General features: G+C 36.8%; 1 protein-coding gene across 1 annotated transcript; it reads right to left on the reverse strand.

Annotated features, from left to right (window-relative positions):
- Positions 1-248: 248 nt before the first annotated feature.
- Positions 249-14964, reverse strand: RTRAF (RNA transcription, translation and transport factor). The gene is made up of 8 exons (XM_039256119.1): positions 14796-14964; positions 13146-13270; positions 10979-11078; positions 6381-6467; positions 5402-5490; positions 2907-2975; positions 686-734; positions 249-576 (listed from the first exon to the last, which is right to left on the reverse strand). The coding sequence occupies exons 1-8, from the start codon at positions 14854-14856 to the stop codon at positions 422-424; spliced, it is 735 nt and encodes a 244-aa protein (XP_039112050.1). The 5' UTR covers positions 14857-14964; the 3' UTR covers positions 249-421.
- Positions 14965-16240: the final 1276 nt, after the last annotated feature.

Here is a 16240-nt window from a genome sequence, read left to right on the forward strand (position 1 = left end):
TTTGTATCTTCTGATCCTGTAAGTCCCTCTATAGTTACCCACAGAAGTTACATTTATAAATACCAAAGATGTAACGATTCTCAAATTTCCTAGATTACTCCAATAAAATATTTTAAGTTTTCCTATGATTTGAGGATCTGTATTATCTCTGTAATAGTGCTGGGGGCTGGCATGTACCTTAACCACAAAAGAGGATCATTAATTATAGAGACAGAAAAAATTACATAAATATGCAAACAGTCAAAAAATCCACTTTCCTGAACTTTATTAAAGAAAAAGCAATGATGGTAAATCTCAAGAACAGAGTCAATTTTCTAGGATTCTTCCCTTGAAAATGTGACATTTGATTTCCAAACACATGCCAGAGTGTACATGGTTCCCAACTTTACTAAGTAGGTGAGAAGCTGAAATCCTAAAACGTTCATCTTCCAACTTTCCCCAGTCTGTGGTCTGTCTTTGGATCAGCAATAATTGCCTGAACAGCTACTATGGCTTCATTAATTTTTGTCTGTAGCTCTCTGAGCTCTTCTATATGCAGCAATCGCAGAATTTGAGCAGCTTCATTAAGAACTGCATCTATTTTATAAGAAACACTGCATTAATCTGTGTTCAATACCATTCCCCATTTCTCCCCCAAATAGTCACCTAGTCTCTAAAGAGTTTAAATTTAAACGAAATCACTTACCTCCTGTGTCAAAACCAAGAATGTGTTTATCTAAAGCAACAGGCAATCCCTTAAAAGGACAAAAAAACACCTTTAAGAGTAATGTTCTTTTGTCATCCGTAACTGAAAATCAGCTAGCAATTCTGTTAACCCTTTTAGCTGTAGTAGCAAGGGGGCTAAGCGTTTTCTTTCTCGATTTGCCTTTTGATGAAAATAATGGCCTCTACATGTAGTGGGAAGCTAGTTTGGCCAACCATTCCCTTCTTTAAGACTAGGCATATAAAATAGTAGCTCCTTTCACAGCTGTGTTCTGTCACTGCTGCTGTCCTATTTTAGCTACAATAAGCAGCACAGTTCAGGGCAAAGAGGTTTACTTTTAGTATTTCTGAGCACATTAATTTGTCTTGATACAAAATCTAAAATCTATATTAAGCTAGTATGATCTTCACCAGATTGCCTTTCAATAACAGTTTATTTGGAGGTGATTCTTAAGTCCAAGAAAATGAATGAACTTTAAACCATTTAGTTAACCGGTCAGAACCTACATACACATATGCCCAACATGGGGACTATAAATGCCAGCCTCATAGAGTAGAGAGTAGCAACGAGGACAGTCTAGACTTTCTAATTATACTATATGAAATCTATACTTGCAATGTTATAAAGGCTAGGGTGTCACTACTCAATTCTTAACTACTCTATTAAAGCAAATCTATCTAGTCTCCAAACACTTCAAAACAGCTTAAATATATAGGTGAAGAAATGAATGGATATGTAGATTTAGCAAGCAAAATGAAAAAGTAGACTTGGACTGAGTAGTTTTCCGGGTCAGTCTTATTTTTATCTGCCAACAGACCACCAAGGAACAGCTACCCCTAAAGATGACCACATGCCCCAAATGCTAGTTATGGTTATAAACAAGAACACTCATTGTAAGAACTTCTCAACTGTATACCTATAGCATGATACCTTTTAAGAGGACACTAAACCTTAGATTTGAATCACTGAAAATAAAACCGTACTTTGCAAACAAGAGTAAAAGATGTGGCTATGCCCTCAAACAGAAGATGTAGTTTTGCTGAACCAACGAATGGATGATTTTACTATGGCCGAACAATTTACTGTCTGTTCTACAGTGTGGGTGAAATAAGCTGATCTTTAATCCAATTTCCAGTGGCCCAATTCATACATAATTAATAAGCAATCAAGATCCTTTAAAACAAACCGTGTCTTTCAGAGAACTACAGTGGCCTGGCATTAATAACCTTTTAACACTGCTGGGCCTTACTAAAGATGGGATCAGAGGACAAAAGACATTGGGGAATTAGGGGAGACAAAAAAAGGACAGGAATCTAGAATGCTTGTTGTGTCCAAAGCATTCACTGCAATATCTGCTCATACCAAGAGGCATTATGAGACACCTGCTGCCACTAACCCTGAGGACATTGTCTGCACTGTCCCATAGTCAAAGAGACTGTAGGGATTTTGGATTTCTAGTAGAATTTATCTAAAACTAGATCAGAATTAAGGTAAAAACTGTTATGGTGTGTAGTTTTCCTCAGCCTACAAAGCAGGACTGAAAGAAGACAGCTGCAGTCACCTGAACCCTGAAACTTATACTCTAATAGAGCCTCCACACCCCCTCCCCAAATTCTCCTGGGCTGACCAATGAGCTCATGTAGGGCTTCATACATAGACCTTTGTCCCCATCAACGATTAAGAGCACTGCCTCTTGAATGAGATTGCTTGAGCTTAACCACTTACCAACTAGGTGGTCTTAGTCATAAGTTATTTTCTCCTAGGTGATGCTAGGAAATAGGACTAAAATGAGAAAAGATTTCTCTGAAGAAATAAAAGAGCAAGGGCAGGATTTAGGTCAAAGAAGAAAATTTGTAACAAAGACCAAGTATGTCCTGTTTTCCAGCATTAGTCAAAATTATACAGTAAATTTTACAAGGCAAATTCTTTTAAATATACGGGCACGAGCAGTGGTTTGTACTGGTGGACTATGGATATGCTACTGGTAGCTGCTTTAACGTATGAAGTGAGGTAAGTTTATTTTTCACTCAAAAATGGCTATGCTTAAGAACCAAATTCAATCCCAATGAAATAAGCTATCCTTTCTCTGGACAGTTCTGACCATAGGTTATCTTAAACAGATACAAAATTTAAACTCCTGACAACACTAGAAGTAACTTTCATTAGTAATCAACTTAGAATTTATTAAAAAAATAGTACATACCTCTTTTGTTTGATTTGCTTTAGCAACTGCATCCTGAGTCAGGCGCTCCTGAACCAAAATGCGAATTGCCTACGAAACCCAAAAATATTTTTACTTGTTATTAGCTGTTCATCTTTTCTGAGTCTGGAGAATAAGGATACCTAGTCTGATCCAAGGTAGAATTCAAATTCCCCAATGAACTAAACAAAAACAAAACTATTAGAATGAACGTTTTCACTTTTAATACTTTATAGGGTGGAAAGAAAAACTAAAAACTTTTTTTTAATACGTAATTCATGTGTGTGAAAAATAAATTTTTAAATCAAGGATACATATTAAAAAAAGGGCAGGGGGGGGTCTCCTTCCTACCTAAGCCTTAGCTATTCCTCCAGAAGACAATATGGAATGAACCATATTACTGTATATCCATCCTTACAAAGACTTGATTATAAGCATGCTCAAGCATAAATGTGCGTGTACACACACACACACACACACACACACGTGCGCGACAGAAAGAATAGCATATCATATATACTGCCCTTGATTTTTTTAGATTATACTAAAATGTTTTCAGATCTCTCATACAACTGGCTTTTTCCAGCACCAAAGCATTTCATTATGGCATACATAAGTCCATGCATGCACCTATACACACTTAAAAAATAAGATTTTTTAAATGGAATTCTAGTGGATGCTAATTTTAACTCAAATGCAAAAATGTGAAAAGTTATTAATAAGCCAAACACTACGTTTAAAAAGAATCATTAAACCAATCTTTAATAGTGATCACAAATTATTAATCAGGCCAGTTGCCAAACAGTCAATATATATACTGATTCTCACACTTGGCCAACCTATGAAGATGTCTGCCATGTTGTCATGGATTATTTGAATGCTTCTGAACTACCAGGACAAACAGGCAGCTTAGAATTTAAAAAGCTTTTGATCATAGCTGATTTATACTTTTTCCCTTTCGGTTTTTAAAGGCTAACAAAAGCAGCCCAAATATGCTGGACAAATTGTCCTCTTGTTCAGTTTTTGACTAAAAGTGACAAGACCACTGCAGAAGCGTTCCAAAGCAATTTACATAATTGCCTGAGTGAGGAACAAGCCTTTGAAAGAGCTAAATTTCAATAAAAACAACTTTTTGCCTTTTAGAGTTTTTATTTATTCATTCATTTAAGTAATCTCTACACCCAACATGGGGCTCAAACTCATGACCCCGAGATCAGGAGTCACATGCTCTGGGCACCTGAGTAGTTCAATTGGTTAAGCACCCAACTCTTGACTTCAGCTGAACTCATGATTTCACAGCTTCATGGGATCAAGCCCCATGTCAAGCTCTGCACTGACAACACAGAGCCTGCTTGGGATTCTCTCTCTCCCTCTCTCTCCACCCCTCCCCTGCTCACACATGCTCTCTCCTCTCAAATAAGTACATACATATTTTTAAAAAATAAGAGTCACACTCTAACCAACTGCTCCAGCCAGATGCCCCAACTTTTTGTCTCTTGGGAATCAATCTGAGTTGAGAAAGTCTGAGTTAACATTTAGATTCAGTATAGAGAATTATAATAATGTAGAAATAGTTTTTCTCTTGTTGGAAGTGTCATTAATACACGGTTTTAAAAAGTAGGACAAATTATGGCTTAATCTCTTATGGGTAGAAAAGTATTCAATTTACTGCAAAGGACATTAAGGTAATTTAATTTACACATATAAGGTATAGTCAAACGCTCCTTAATTTCTCATAAAATCAGTTATAATTTCTAAAATAATTTCCAAGCCTGGAATTTTAAGTATCTTAAATACCACTCCCTTCCTCCCACCCCACTGTACTATCACAGTTGCAGGACCTATATCTTGTGGAGTATGTTTTTTCTCTTAGAAGTAAGAGACCTCTTTCAGATCAATGGGTTCCCCAATGTGCAGGTATGAACTGAGGAGCCTATCTGGGATGGGGCACTGGGAAAAATTAAAACATTCATTCCTTGCAGAGATTTCAGGGTACATATTTTTCGCCAAATCCACCATTACCAATTTGGCATTTCCCATTATTTTAGTGAGTACAGATCACAAATCTTTAAAAGGAATGATTAAGTAGAACTGGGAGATACAGGAAAAAGAAAGGGCCACAAGGTCACAGTGTCCAGATACAATTCCTGGCTCTTTCAGTTTGTGTGTCATCTGGACATTATCTATTCACATTTGGTCTCAGTTTCTTCATATACAGATTAAAATGAAAGGATATCAGCATTTGCCTCCAGGACTTTTGGGAGGACTGAATGAAATATCTTTGCCAGGGATTTAGCAGTAGCAGGCACAAAGTAAACACCCTCTGATGTTAGCTGTTATTAGATAATCTTAAGCAGATGAAATCATGAAATCTGCGTTAAGTCCCACATTGCTGTCATGTAACCATATATCTAAATAACAAGCACAATTTTTAGAAAATAATTTTTTTTTTTTCTACACACAAGGTTTCTGTCAGGAATCAAGAATATGAAACTGACCTTAAGCATTACCAGGTAATCATCATGACGCTGAATCTGAAGAAGGTTAGCCAAAGCCATTACACCAGCCTTAAAATCTGGATTATTTACTATAAAGAATAAAAAATGGAAACTTTCAGCTCGGCAAGCATGTAATTACAGACCTATGTCTAAGTATATAAGCCCACAAAAAACATTTTTAATTTTCCAATAACAAAAAAAACCCGCTTAGTTTTTAAAACTGCTGTTGGTAAGAGCAGTGTAGGGTCATCAACAATTAGGTAAACTGATAAGCTTAACAGGTTCCCTATTAATCAGCCACACTGAACAATCCAATGAATGACTAAATTTAAGTCCCATTAGGTTTGTCCTGTAACATTTCCCACAAGACATGTTTATGTAGCACTTTTTAAGTAACATTTCTTCCCAAAGCTATCAATCTTAAACTTGACTCCTTCAATGGACAATTTTCCCAAAACCCTTTCTCCAAGCAGCAGCTCTAGAGAGTCTGTCCAAGCAGCTTAGTAATTCATAAGAGTAGGTTGTAAATTACAGGTCACAATGAATCTGTCATGGAAGAATCCTTAAATTATTATAATTTGGAATCTTTACACTTTTAAAAAGAAAATTACTTAAAGGCATGTGGAACTTCAAATAATGAAAAATTTTTGCACTTGTCTCATGTCATTAGGTTAGAAAAAATATTTTATGCATCCAGAAAGGCAAACAATCACCACCATGATTAAATGCAAATAAAAACCCTCAAACTACTATGAACACATCAAAAAATAGCATTCTAACATTTAGATATTCAACTGTAAGAAGAGGAAGAAAACACATTGTAAATGACAATAAAAAAAGTCACAAAGAATAAAGGAACATAAAACATTCTTACTTTACTAAAAACCAAGTTAAACCCACACTTCTTCATTCAAGGAAGTAAAAAAACATTTGAGAGACCAAAATGTTGATGATCATTTTTATGCATTTATGTCCTTACCATCCAAATTGATCAATGGCTCAGCATTTTTAGCTGTATTGTCAGCATTTTTTGTATTATCAGGTACCAAGTCCTTGTATTTTTCAGCTGTAAACACAGGCAAAAATAGAATTTGTAAACTGTTTTACTTAGGGTAAAACAAACATTGCTTACTTACTGAATTTAACTAAGCCAAACTGATTTATAAACATAACTCATCCAACCAAAATTGTTTTTTGCTAAAAAAAAAAATCCATCAGAAGACAATGTGATTGTAGCTTTCTCATTAAGCTAAAATGATTACTGGCATATCTATACAAATACTTTTAGAAATGTTAATGAACAGATAACACATTTCACACACCATCTGAATCTAAGGAGAGAAAGTGCTTTTACAGCCTGCTCACAAACAGGGGCAGATGAATGGGAGGAAGGCAAGTATAGGTTACATGAGATTAAATACAAGCTCACTAAAAATCTCTTCCCATTTATGGCATTCCATATATGGCATCCAAAAGACTTGCTATAAAAACCAGCACTTCAAGTACACTACAAACCTAAACTAATTTTATGGAGATCTGAAATTCAGAATTCCAAAGGCAGGTTTTATTACTTTTACCTGAGAAATCTTTAACAATACTTAAAAGAATTTGCAATTAAAGTATTTAATAGTAATTCAGTAAACAAGTCCCAGGTGCCACCTTTGGTTATAATGCTCCTATAATCTGTTAATGAAACAAGAGGGAAAATAAAAATAAAAGCGTAAAATTTAAGTCACACAGGAGTTAGATCAAAAACTGAGCTAAAATTGGCCCACTAGCCAAATCCAGAACAGTATAAACATCAAATACAGAAAAAAAGATTATGACTCATGAGTAAAGAATCTATATATCTACACTAATTTATATAAACAAACATAAATTGGAGAAAAGGGAAAGTCCTCTTTACAGTAAAAAACCAACAAATAAATGTAGAACAAATGATCGAATTAGAAAAACACTTCTGGCACTCATCATGAACATAATAAATGACTCAGGCAAGAATAATCAAATGGGTGCTAAAGGCAGACGTGCTGGGGTGCCTGGGTGGCTCAGTCAGTTAAATATCACTACTGAGAGCACTGGAGAAATAATAACAGCTGTATGTAACAGTACCGAATCAAAGTTAATTTCCTGTTTTTGAGAACTATAATCATTTAAGACAGTCTTTTTTAGCAAATGTGCATTAAAGTAACATAAGGGGGAAAGAATCGTTTACAACTTATCAAATGGTTTTAAAAAAAATTACACCTATGTATATATGTATGTAGAGAAGGATAACGCAAATGAAGCAAATGGTAGCATTTTTTACATATGATATGAGAAATCCTTTGTACTATTTTGCAACTTCTGTAAATCTGAAATTATGTCAAAGAAGAAAGGAATTCAAGAAAAATGCAACATATTAGCATAAAACAAAACAATAGCACCTCCTACTGGTAAGGGACAGTATTACTACTTTATCCTTTTTCAAAAATAGCTTGTAATTCTGAAGTTTAGAACTAAACACTTGTCTTCTAGTTTAGACTTTTAATACATGTCTGATAAATGTACTTAAGCGTTACAGCCAACTGTAGGACAATCACATGACATCTACTGTTACTGGTACCTAAGTAACCTAAGTTGCAGTATTCTAAAAATAGGACAAATGAAATGAATAGAGGTAAAACAGAAATTAACAGATGTGACTACAGTTTTATTTGGGAATAGCTGAAAAATACTTTAGAAAAGCTGGAGAAAATTTTGTTGCAAATTAAGAGTTACTGTCAAATCAGACCAGAACAGATAAAGACTTTGCTAAAGACCCTAAAAATCAACTAAAGAGAATCACAAATATTTTCCTTTTTTTTAAGTTTATTTATTTTTTTAGTAATCTCTACACTCAACATGGGCTCAAACTCATGACCCTGAGATCAAGAGCCACACACTCTTCTGACTGAGCAAGCCAGGTGCCCCGCAAGTATTATCTTTCTAAACTAAAACTGAAATATTCTTAGAGCTTTCCTTAAGATTTCTGCCATAAGGCTTCTGAAATGTGAGTCTGAGGAACCAGCAAAAAACAGCTGGTTGATACTCTGTATCAGTATACATAAATACTCATAAACGGCATTCACCAAACATTTATTAAAGTTGATAAGCACATCTATTATATCCAAAAAACTATGTCAGATACTGTGGCAGATAAAATCATGACTGTTCCCCTGCCTTCCCACCTCCTCCGCTGCTCCCAGCCCCAAGATGTCAATATCCCAGTTCCTGAAACCTAGGCGTAGGTTACATGGCAAAGGGAACTTTACAGATGTGTTTAAATTAAGGACCTTGAAATGGGGGGGTTATACTGGATTACTCAGGTGGCCTCAATATAATCATAACATCCTTGTAAGAGGGAGGAAGGAAGATCAGAGTCAGAGAAGATGTGGCAATGGAAGCAGAGAGGTCTGAAGATGCTATGCTGCTAAATTTGAAGATAAAGGAGCCAGAGTCAGGGAACAAAGGCAGCCTCATGATGTTGAAAAAGACAAATGAATCTTCCCATAAAGCCCCCAAAAGGAACCAGCCCTGTGGACAAATGGACTTTAGGAAGGCAGATGTTGGACTTCTAACCTCCAAAACTAAGATAATTGTGTCTTAGGTCACTGAATTTGTGGTCATCTGTTACAGCAGCAACAGAAAACTAATAGAGATACAACATAGGAAACAAAGCAGAGTATCAGCTTAAAATTTAGTGGGGCAAATAAGACATACAAACAAAATGAAAAGTGGTGAATAACATAAAAGGTATACAAGGGACAGAGTTAAAAGCTATGAAAGTTGAGGGGTGCCTGGGTGGCTCTGTCGGATGAGCATCTGACTTTGGCTCAGGTCATGATCTCAATAGTTCATGGGTTCAAGCTCTGTATCGGACTCTGTGCTGAAGCTTGCTCAGAGCCTGGAGCCTGCTTTGGATTCTGTGTCTCCTCTCTGCCCTTCCCCCACTCGTGCTCTCTCTCTCAAAAATAAATATAAAAATTTGTTTTTAAAAAAGCTATGAAAGTTGACAGAAGGAAATATTATTGTTGCTGAGGTGGCGGTTGCGCTGGATCTTACAAAGACGAGTGGGATTTGGATGCGTAGGGATAGAGTGACACGACATACTGGCCAATGAAAAGTGTAAGCAAAGAAGTGTAGGGGAGAAAAAACAGATGCAAACAGGAAACTGTGCTCTTCTAGTTTGGCTGAGAGTCAAGTATGTGAATACTGATTGGATCAGTTATCAAAGGCCTTGAATACCAGGCCAAGGGACCTGGAGTTCCTTTTGTAGAAAATGGGAAAGCAATGGGGTTCCTGAATAGGGACTGTTCTTTAAAAACAGAGCGTATCATTCTAAAACACTTATGATTCAAAAAAGAACCCTGGTGGGCCACAAGGATGAAAACAGAGGATGATGCTAATGGGAGAGGAGTCTGAAAGATACTAAAATTCTCAGCAGAAAGTGACAAGAGCCTGAATCAGGGTGATAGCAATGAGAATGGAGATGAAAAGATCCACTGGACATCAAAAAGATGGATGGCGACAGGCTGGGAGGAAAAGGGAGAAGACAAAGATCAAAAAGGCAGATGGAAAGGAATGTAAGAGAAAGTCAAATAAAAGATAACAACCTAAAATGCAGAGGATGGAGGTAAGATAGTTGGATGCTGCATTTAGATGTTGGCATCCCTTTCAAAATGAAATGGTCTAACGAGAGGAAACACAAGTTTACTGGAAAAAAAATTTTTTTTTACTACAGGTAGTAATAATTCAAAAGTTTCCAATAAAATAAGTACCTATAATAAAACATTAACAAAGTAAACATATTTTGGGCTATAGCACCTATTGGCATTACATGTTTCAGTTTCCTGTGAAATTACCAGCTGCAACTAACACTCTGAAATCCCATCAATTCTAGGATTCTAACAACAATTTAACTCAAAAGGCTAAGGTGCAGACTGTGAAAAGACAGCAAATTTATCAAAGTAATGTTACTTTGAGAGAAGACAATTACCAGGAGACACCATTCCCAAATTCTAAAAGAAAAAAAATCTAAATACCAATAAAAGGGGCATGTGGGTGATTCAGTCAGTTAAGCTCCTGATTCTTGATTTTGGCTCAGGTTGTGGTCTCATGGTTCATGAGTTTGAGCCCTGCACCAGGCTCTGCACTTGCAGCAGGAAGCCTGCCTGAGATTCCCTCTTTCTCTCTGCCCCTCCCCCACTCTCTAAATAAATAAATAAATATTTTAAAAAGTACCAATGAAAGACAGTTGCTTTTTAATGCTTTACAATAATGAAGAGACATTTTTAAAAGAAAACTCTTTCCTAGAAAATTTGGGAGTAATTATCTAGGAAAGGGGTAAGAGCTAGACACAGAAGAATGGTTTCAAAAAGTAAATTTTTGAAAAGATGATAAAAAGGGAAATGAGGATGTGTAAAACTAACAATGAACCAAAGGTAAAACAACAGAAGACACAGAAACTCAAACTGGTAAATTCCCTACATTCTGACACTCCTTTAGCCCTCACTTTTCCTCCCCTCTCTGTGAACACACATTCCCCACAAAACATACCATTATCTCCATATTCAAGTCTAACAGCTAATCCAAGAAGCCAGTCAATTGCTTCTTGTCGATCCTGAATCTTGAAAGGACAGTTAACATCTCTGAGATACTGTGAAGAAAAAAATACTTGATTTCGTTATTACTGTAACATCACAGAATCAAAAAATGGTAGAGTTGAAAAAGCTCTTAGTTTGGATCTCTAGAAATATAAACATTTATATTACTAAACTGTTGATATAATTACATAACCCGAAGGATGGAAACATTTAAGGGTACTACTTAAAAAAGAAAAAAAAAGTATTTCCAGCATGCTTTTTGAAATTTTTACTTTAGGAGATTCTAGGTAAGGCACCACTGGTCTAAAAACAACTTTCTTATTTTACAGATGAGGAAATATGGCCTAGATATTAACACCTGCTACCAGTTACACAACCTAGATCTAGGACTTGAACCTAAACTTTCTGATTCCAGTACTGAAAATACACAGATTTGAAAAAAACACACACACAAACCTTTAAAATGGATATACAAATAAACCAATTACATCTACACTGTAGCTTTCCAGTCACGGAAAGCCACTGAATAGAGATAGCATTTTAGATAAAATGCTGAAGCTGTACATCCAAGTGAACCCTGTCCTTCAGACGGGTCTTAGGAGCTCAATATCTAATTCCAGGAACAATGCTATGTAGCCAAAACTTCTGCAACTCCCTTTTGGAAATCCTTTTAGGGTAATTCATAACTCAGTATGTTTTAGCTAGATCTCATTTTCTAACCCCAAATTTTATCCACCTGGTTTAAAGAAAACACCTCACTCACATGATTTGGTCACGATGCAAAAAGCAAAACCACCTTCCAAGTATAAAAAATTACCAATATTAAAGATATTCAAAACATGTCTCATAATCTAACAGTAATTGCAAAAGTTCCAAATATGCTTTAAACAAGGACTTCTCAAAGAGACCAACTTGAAAGATATCTGTTTGGATTGTAGTTCTAATACATTCACTTACTTTACTGTCACTTCTAGGTGTTTTTCATTAGAAAACTTTTCATATTTTTTAAATACTCTTCTGTGAAACTTTGTGTTGTCTTATACACATGAATGGGTCATGAGAGGTGATATATACAAATATAAAATCATGACAACATATTTCCAAGTCTTAAACCTACCAAAAATTTCAAAAACAATACTTTTTAATAAAGTATTGTTAAGGAAATAGAAAATATAAAAGAAATAATCCAGTAGTAGCAATAATGGTAATACCGGCAGGGGACATAATAAGCATACAACACTGGCTCTGGGTCCGCTGTAGGTATAAATCCCTCACTAATACAAGCCGCCACTATGGCATAGGTACTACCGTTATCGCAGTTTTTGATGACAACATTAAGACACAGAAAGCTTCACAAAATTTGCCTGTGGTCATAGAGCTAGTGTATAACTTACACAATCCCTTAATACATAAAATCTCTGATTCTATAGAAAAAAGTACCTATATCACTTTGCTGCAGCAAAAGAAAAATTTACTTTTCATATTCTTAAAGGAAAATATCTTATTCTTCAAAGTAATAAAGTTGATGAAAACATTTAATGTAAATAATGATACCGGGAAATGTGATTTTTATTCTAATTTGAAAACAATTCCTTTTTGTGCAAAAAAATGTTACCACAATTAAGTCAATACGAAAATTATGCTAGCCGCAAAAATAAGATATACACAGACCTTTTCAGGAACATTTATAATTTACAAAATACATAACGGACATCTAAGTACATTCAATATAAGCCCAAACAAGACATAATCTTAGTTTTCAAGTAAGTCAATGTCTTAATTTAACATAATAAATGTTACTTCTACCTCTTTAGTCTAATGTAAAAATTCTAATTTTGGCCACTTTTACCATTTACAGGATACATGTCACATTTAAGAAACCTCACAATGTTTCCAGACAAAACTACTTCTACCTAATACTGAAACCCTGGTAGGGAGAGATAATGTAATTTGGTTTAAAAACAAACATGAAAAAGTTAAACCCCTGAAATCCAGCTTTCCTAATACTGAACATTATTATTTTTATTTATTTTAAAAGAACAAAGTAATTTTAAGCTCAAATGGCTTCATATAATTTTTGGAAAAGTCCTCGTACTTTTATTCACTTTCTAATTCATTACCTTTTCAAAGAACTTGGGCCAGTCACTGCTGTGGATGTTTCTTAAATTACCTCTGTCTTCAATCTTGTAGTGTCTGATTTTCTGGTCTTCAAGCCAAACAATAAAGTTTCTAAATTCTGTTTCATCTGCAACAAAGATGTTTCAGAAATCATTAGAAGAATTAGAAAAAAATCACTTCCTTCTCTGCAAATAGTTTTTTAACTCCAAAATAATGTTAACCGAGCTGCTTAAAGTAGAGTTGGAAGTACAGGCTTTGGATGAACAGATTAAGAAACTGTTCAAGCCCTGGCCTGCATTCATCTTCTGGCTGCAGACTCTTGGTTGTGTGAACTTGGGCTGATCACCTTAAGTTTTTGGTGCCTCAGACTGAGTTACACAAAATGAGAGTAATACTAAGACTTACCTCTTGGAATTGTTATGAAGATTAAATAAATAAGGTTAAAAACAAAGTCTGGCACATATTTTTATTACTTTTTAAGTGTTACGTATTATACCAGTTCCTTTGAGGACTGGACAAAGTTAAATTTATAGCAAAGTAATAATAAAGTACAAGAAACTAAATGACAAAACAGTAAAACAGAACATACTGACCACTGTTGCCATTTACTGTCATAAGTGCAAACATGAGAAAGTTCAATACATTTCATTTAATCCTCTCGCACTTTTTTGAGGCAGGTAATATCCCCAATTAAGATGAGAAAATTGTCTTAAGACTCAAATCTAGATCTAAGCTCTGTTGCCAATGACTTTATTATTATTATTATTATTATTATTATTAAATAAAGACCAAGTTAAAAAAAAAAGATTCTATAAAAATGTATATGCTTCCACAAGAGATTAAAAAAATACACTTATACTGCTCAGCAATCATTTCCCATCTCCAATCCCGGCTTCCAGTATGAAGTCTTGAGAATTACACAATGATCTTAGTACGCCAGGCGTTGTACTCGATTACTTTCAAACTTCTTAGTCGACCAAAAGTTAAAAACTCTAGAAGAAATGCGTAGTGGTGGGTAGCAGCTGAGCAACAGTGGGTAGCAATGTTAACCCCTTCTAAAATTTTAATGCTATGAAATCCCAAATCTTTCCATTTTACAATTCAACCCCCTGAGCATCTGCTATTAACTTTTTTGCACGAATCCACAAGCTTGTTACTTTACGTGTTTACCCGAACTCTGTCAGTCATGGACTCCCCGTGCGCTCTCTTGGTCTCCCAACTGCAGGGTGAACTCCGACTGTTCCCCACCCTCACGCTTTAGTTCCTGGCGGGCAATGAACTAGTGTTCAAGTTACTCACCACCTAGCTCAGATTTCAGCACTGTGCTCACGGTATCGCCCAATCTCCCGGAGAACCATGGAGTTGAAGGGCTAAGTTAGCAAATACTCTCTAGCGTGCTGAGGGTGCGTAGGTGGGACGTGGTGGTTAGAGTTGAGCAAGTGCACAAAGTGGCAATGCCCAGGCAGGAGTGGGTGAGGGGGGTCCGAAGCCAAGCAAAGGCGGCAGAAAACAGAAGTGCTTGGCGGTCAGGAAAAGAGGGGCCGGAGGACCCCGGGGGGAAACAAGGCCGCGGAGGGTCCAGGTGGGGGCACCGAAAGAGCGGCCGCCGGCTGGGTCACAGACGTGCGGCCGGCCTCGGGCCTCCGCCTCACCTTTGCAGTTGAAGCCAGCCGGGTTGTGGTAGTCAAGGGCCGTCAGCTTGCGTCGGAACATGGTCCCCGCGTCCCGCTCTGGTCCCCCGGGTTTCGGCCGGGAGAAGAGAGGCGAGGAGGAGGACCGGGCAGCACAGGCACCGGCGACGCGGCGAGAGGGCGGGCAGGCGCCGGGACGCTCCGAAATGAAGGTTGCTCTGTCCAATCAGAGTTTAGGAACGGCGGAGCCGGGGAATGCCCACCAATCGCGGCTCTGGCTGGGTAGGCGGGGCCACGTCGGGGCACGTCGACGCTCAAATAAACTTTATTGTCAACTTCCTGGTTGTACAATAGGCAGAAAGCTTCTGAGAAGCCACTTATCACTTGTTTTCGAAGCCAGTTTCCTCTTGTTTTTGTCGCTTTCTGGATACAGCAGGCAGAGAATAGTAAATGTAGAATTTCTATTATGGCCTTTCCTCTCATTGGGCCATAGAATTACTGTTTAGTATTTTCAGTGTATTCATTCATTCATTCATTCAGTGTTATATGCCTCACAAATATTCTTACACTGCTAATTAAAAGATTTAGCAAGGTCCCTTCCAGACTATTTGGGAGAGACCCACAAGTAAACGTACAATGGTAACACTGTGTGATGGTTCCAGCCATCATCACCACCAGCTGTGGAATCTCTGAAGCCAGAAACTGGGCATCATCTTTTACTACCTTTCACCCTCAGTCGCAGCATCCAGCAGGTCATCCATTACCTTATACCATTACCGTACATGCAATTACCATTAACTTACATGGAAAAAATTTAAGTGTCTCAGGCCCCCAAAATAGCCCCCCTTAGGCTTTCCTGATACCTTAAAGCACATCTCGCTAATAAATGCACGAAATAAATAAAAATAAAGCACAGATGCTCACAGATAAAGCTCTGAGGCTTGATGCTGAGATGCTGCTTGTGGTTCCTGGGGAAGGGGGCTTGGTGGAGTCTTGCTTGCTGCTTCAGGTGCTGCTGCCTGTATAATGGCTCGCTACAAAACAAATGTGGCATACTAATTTTGCTTTTCCCCTTTTATTGTAAAAGCAAAAATCCTCTTTAGGTTTCTTTCAGTTAGCAAAAAGAGGTACCAATGGGTTGTTGGGTTGTTGTTTTTTTTGTAAAAGTGAAGTGGCATAATGCAAACTTTTGAAAAGCAGTGGGTACCTGTACGGCTTTGAGGAGGTACTGTGAGACAATATGTGTTTTCCAATTTAGATGCTTAAAGAGTGAATCAAGAAACCCAGTTTCAAGAGTGTCTTGCTTCAAATAAGATTTGATCAAAGTGCAGTTGTAAGTATATACTCTGGTGCATTCTAGTTGTATAATTAATGAAATACTAGTGAAAAAATAAAAAATGAACCAGACACGGAAGGGAAAATAATAAAGGAATGCTTACATGCAGTTGCAAATAATGCATTTCTTT

Source organism: Hyaena hyaena, unplaced genomic scaffold (assembly GCF_003009895.1).
Source record: "Hyaena hyaena isolate Hyena2069 unplaced genomic scaffold, ASM300989v1 scaffold_559, whole genome shotgun sequence".
Lineage (NCBI taxonomy): Eukaryota > Metazoa > Chordata > Mammalia > Carnivora > Hyaenidae > Hyaena > Hyaena hyaena.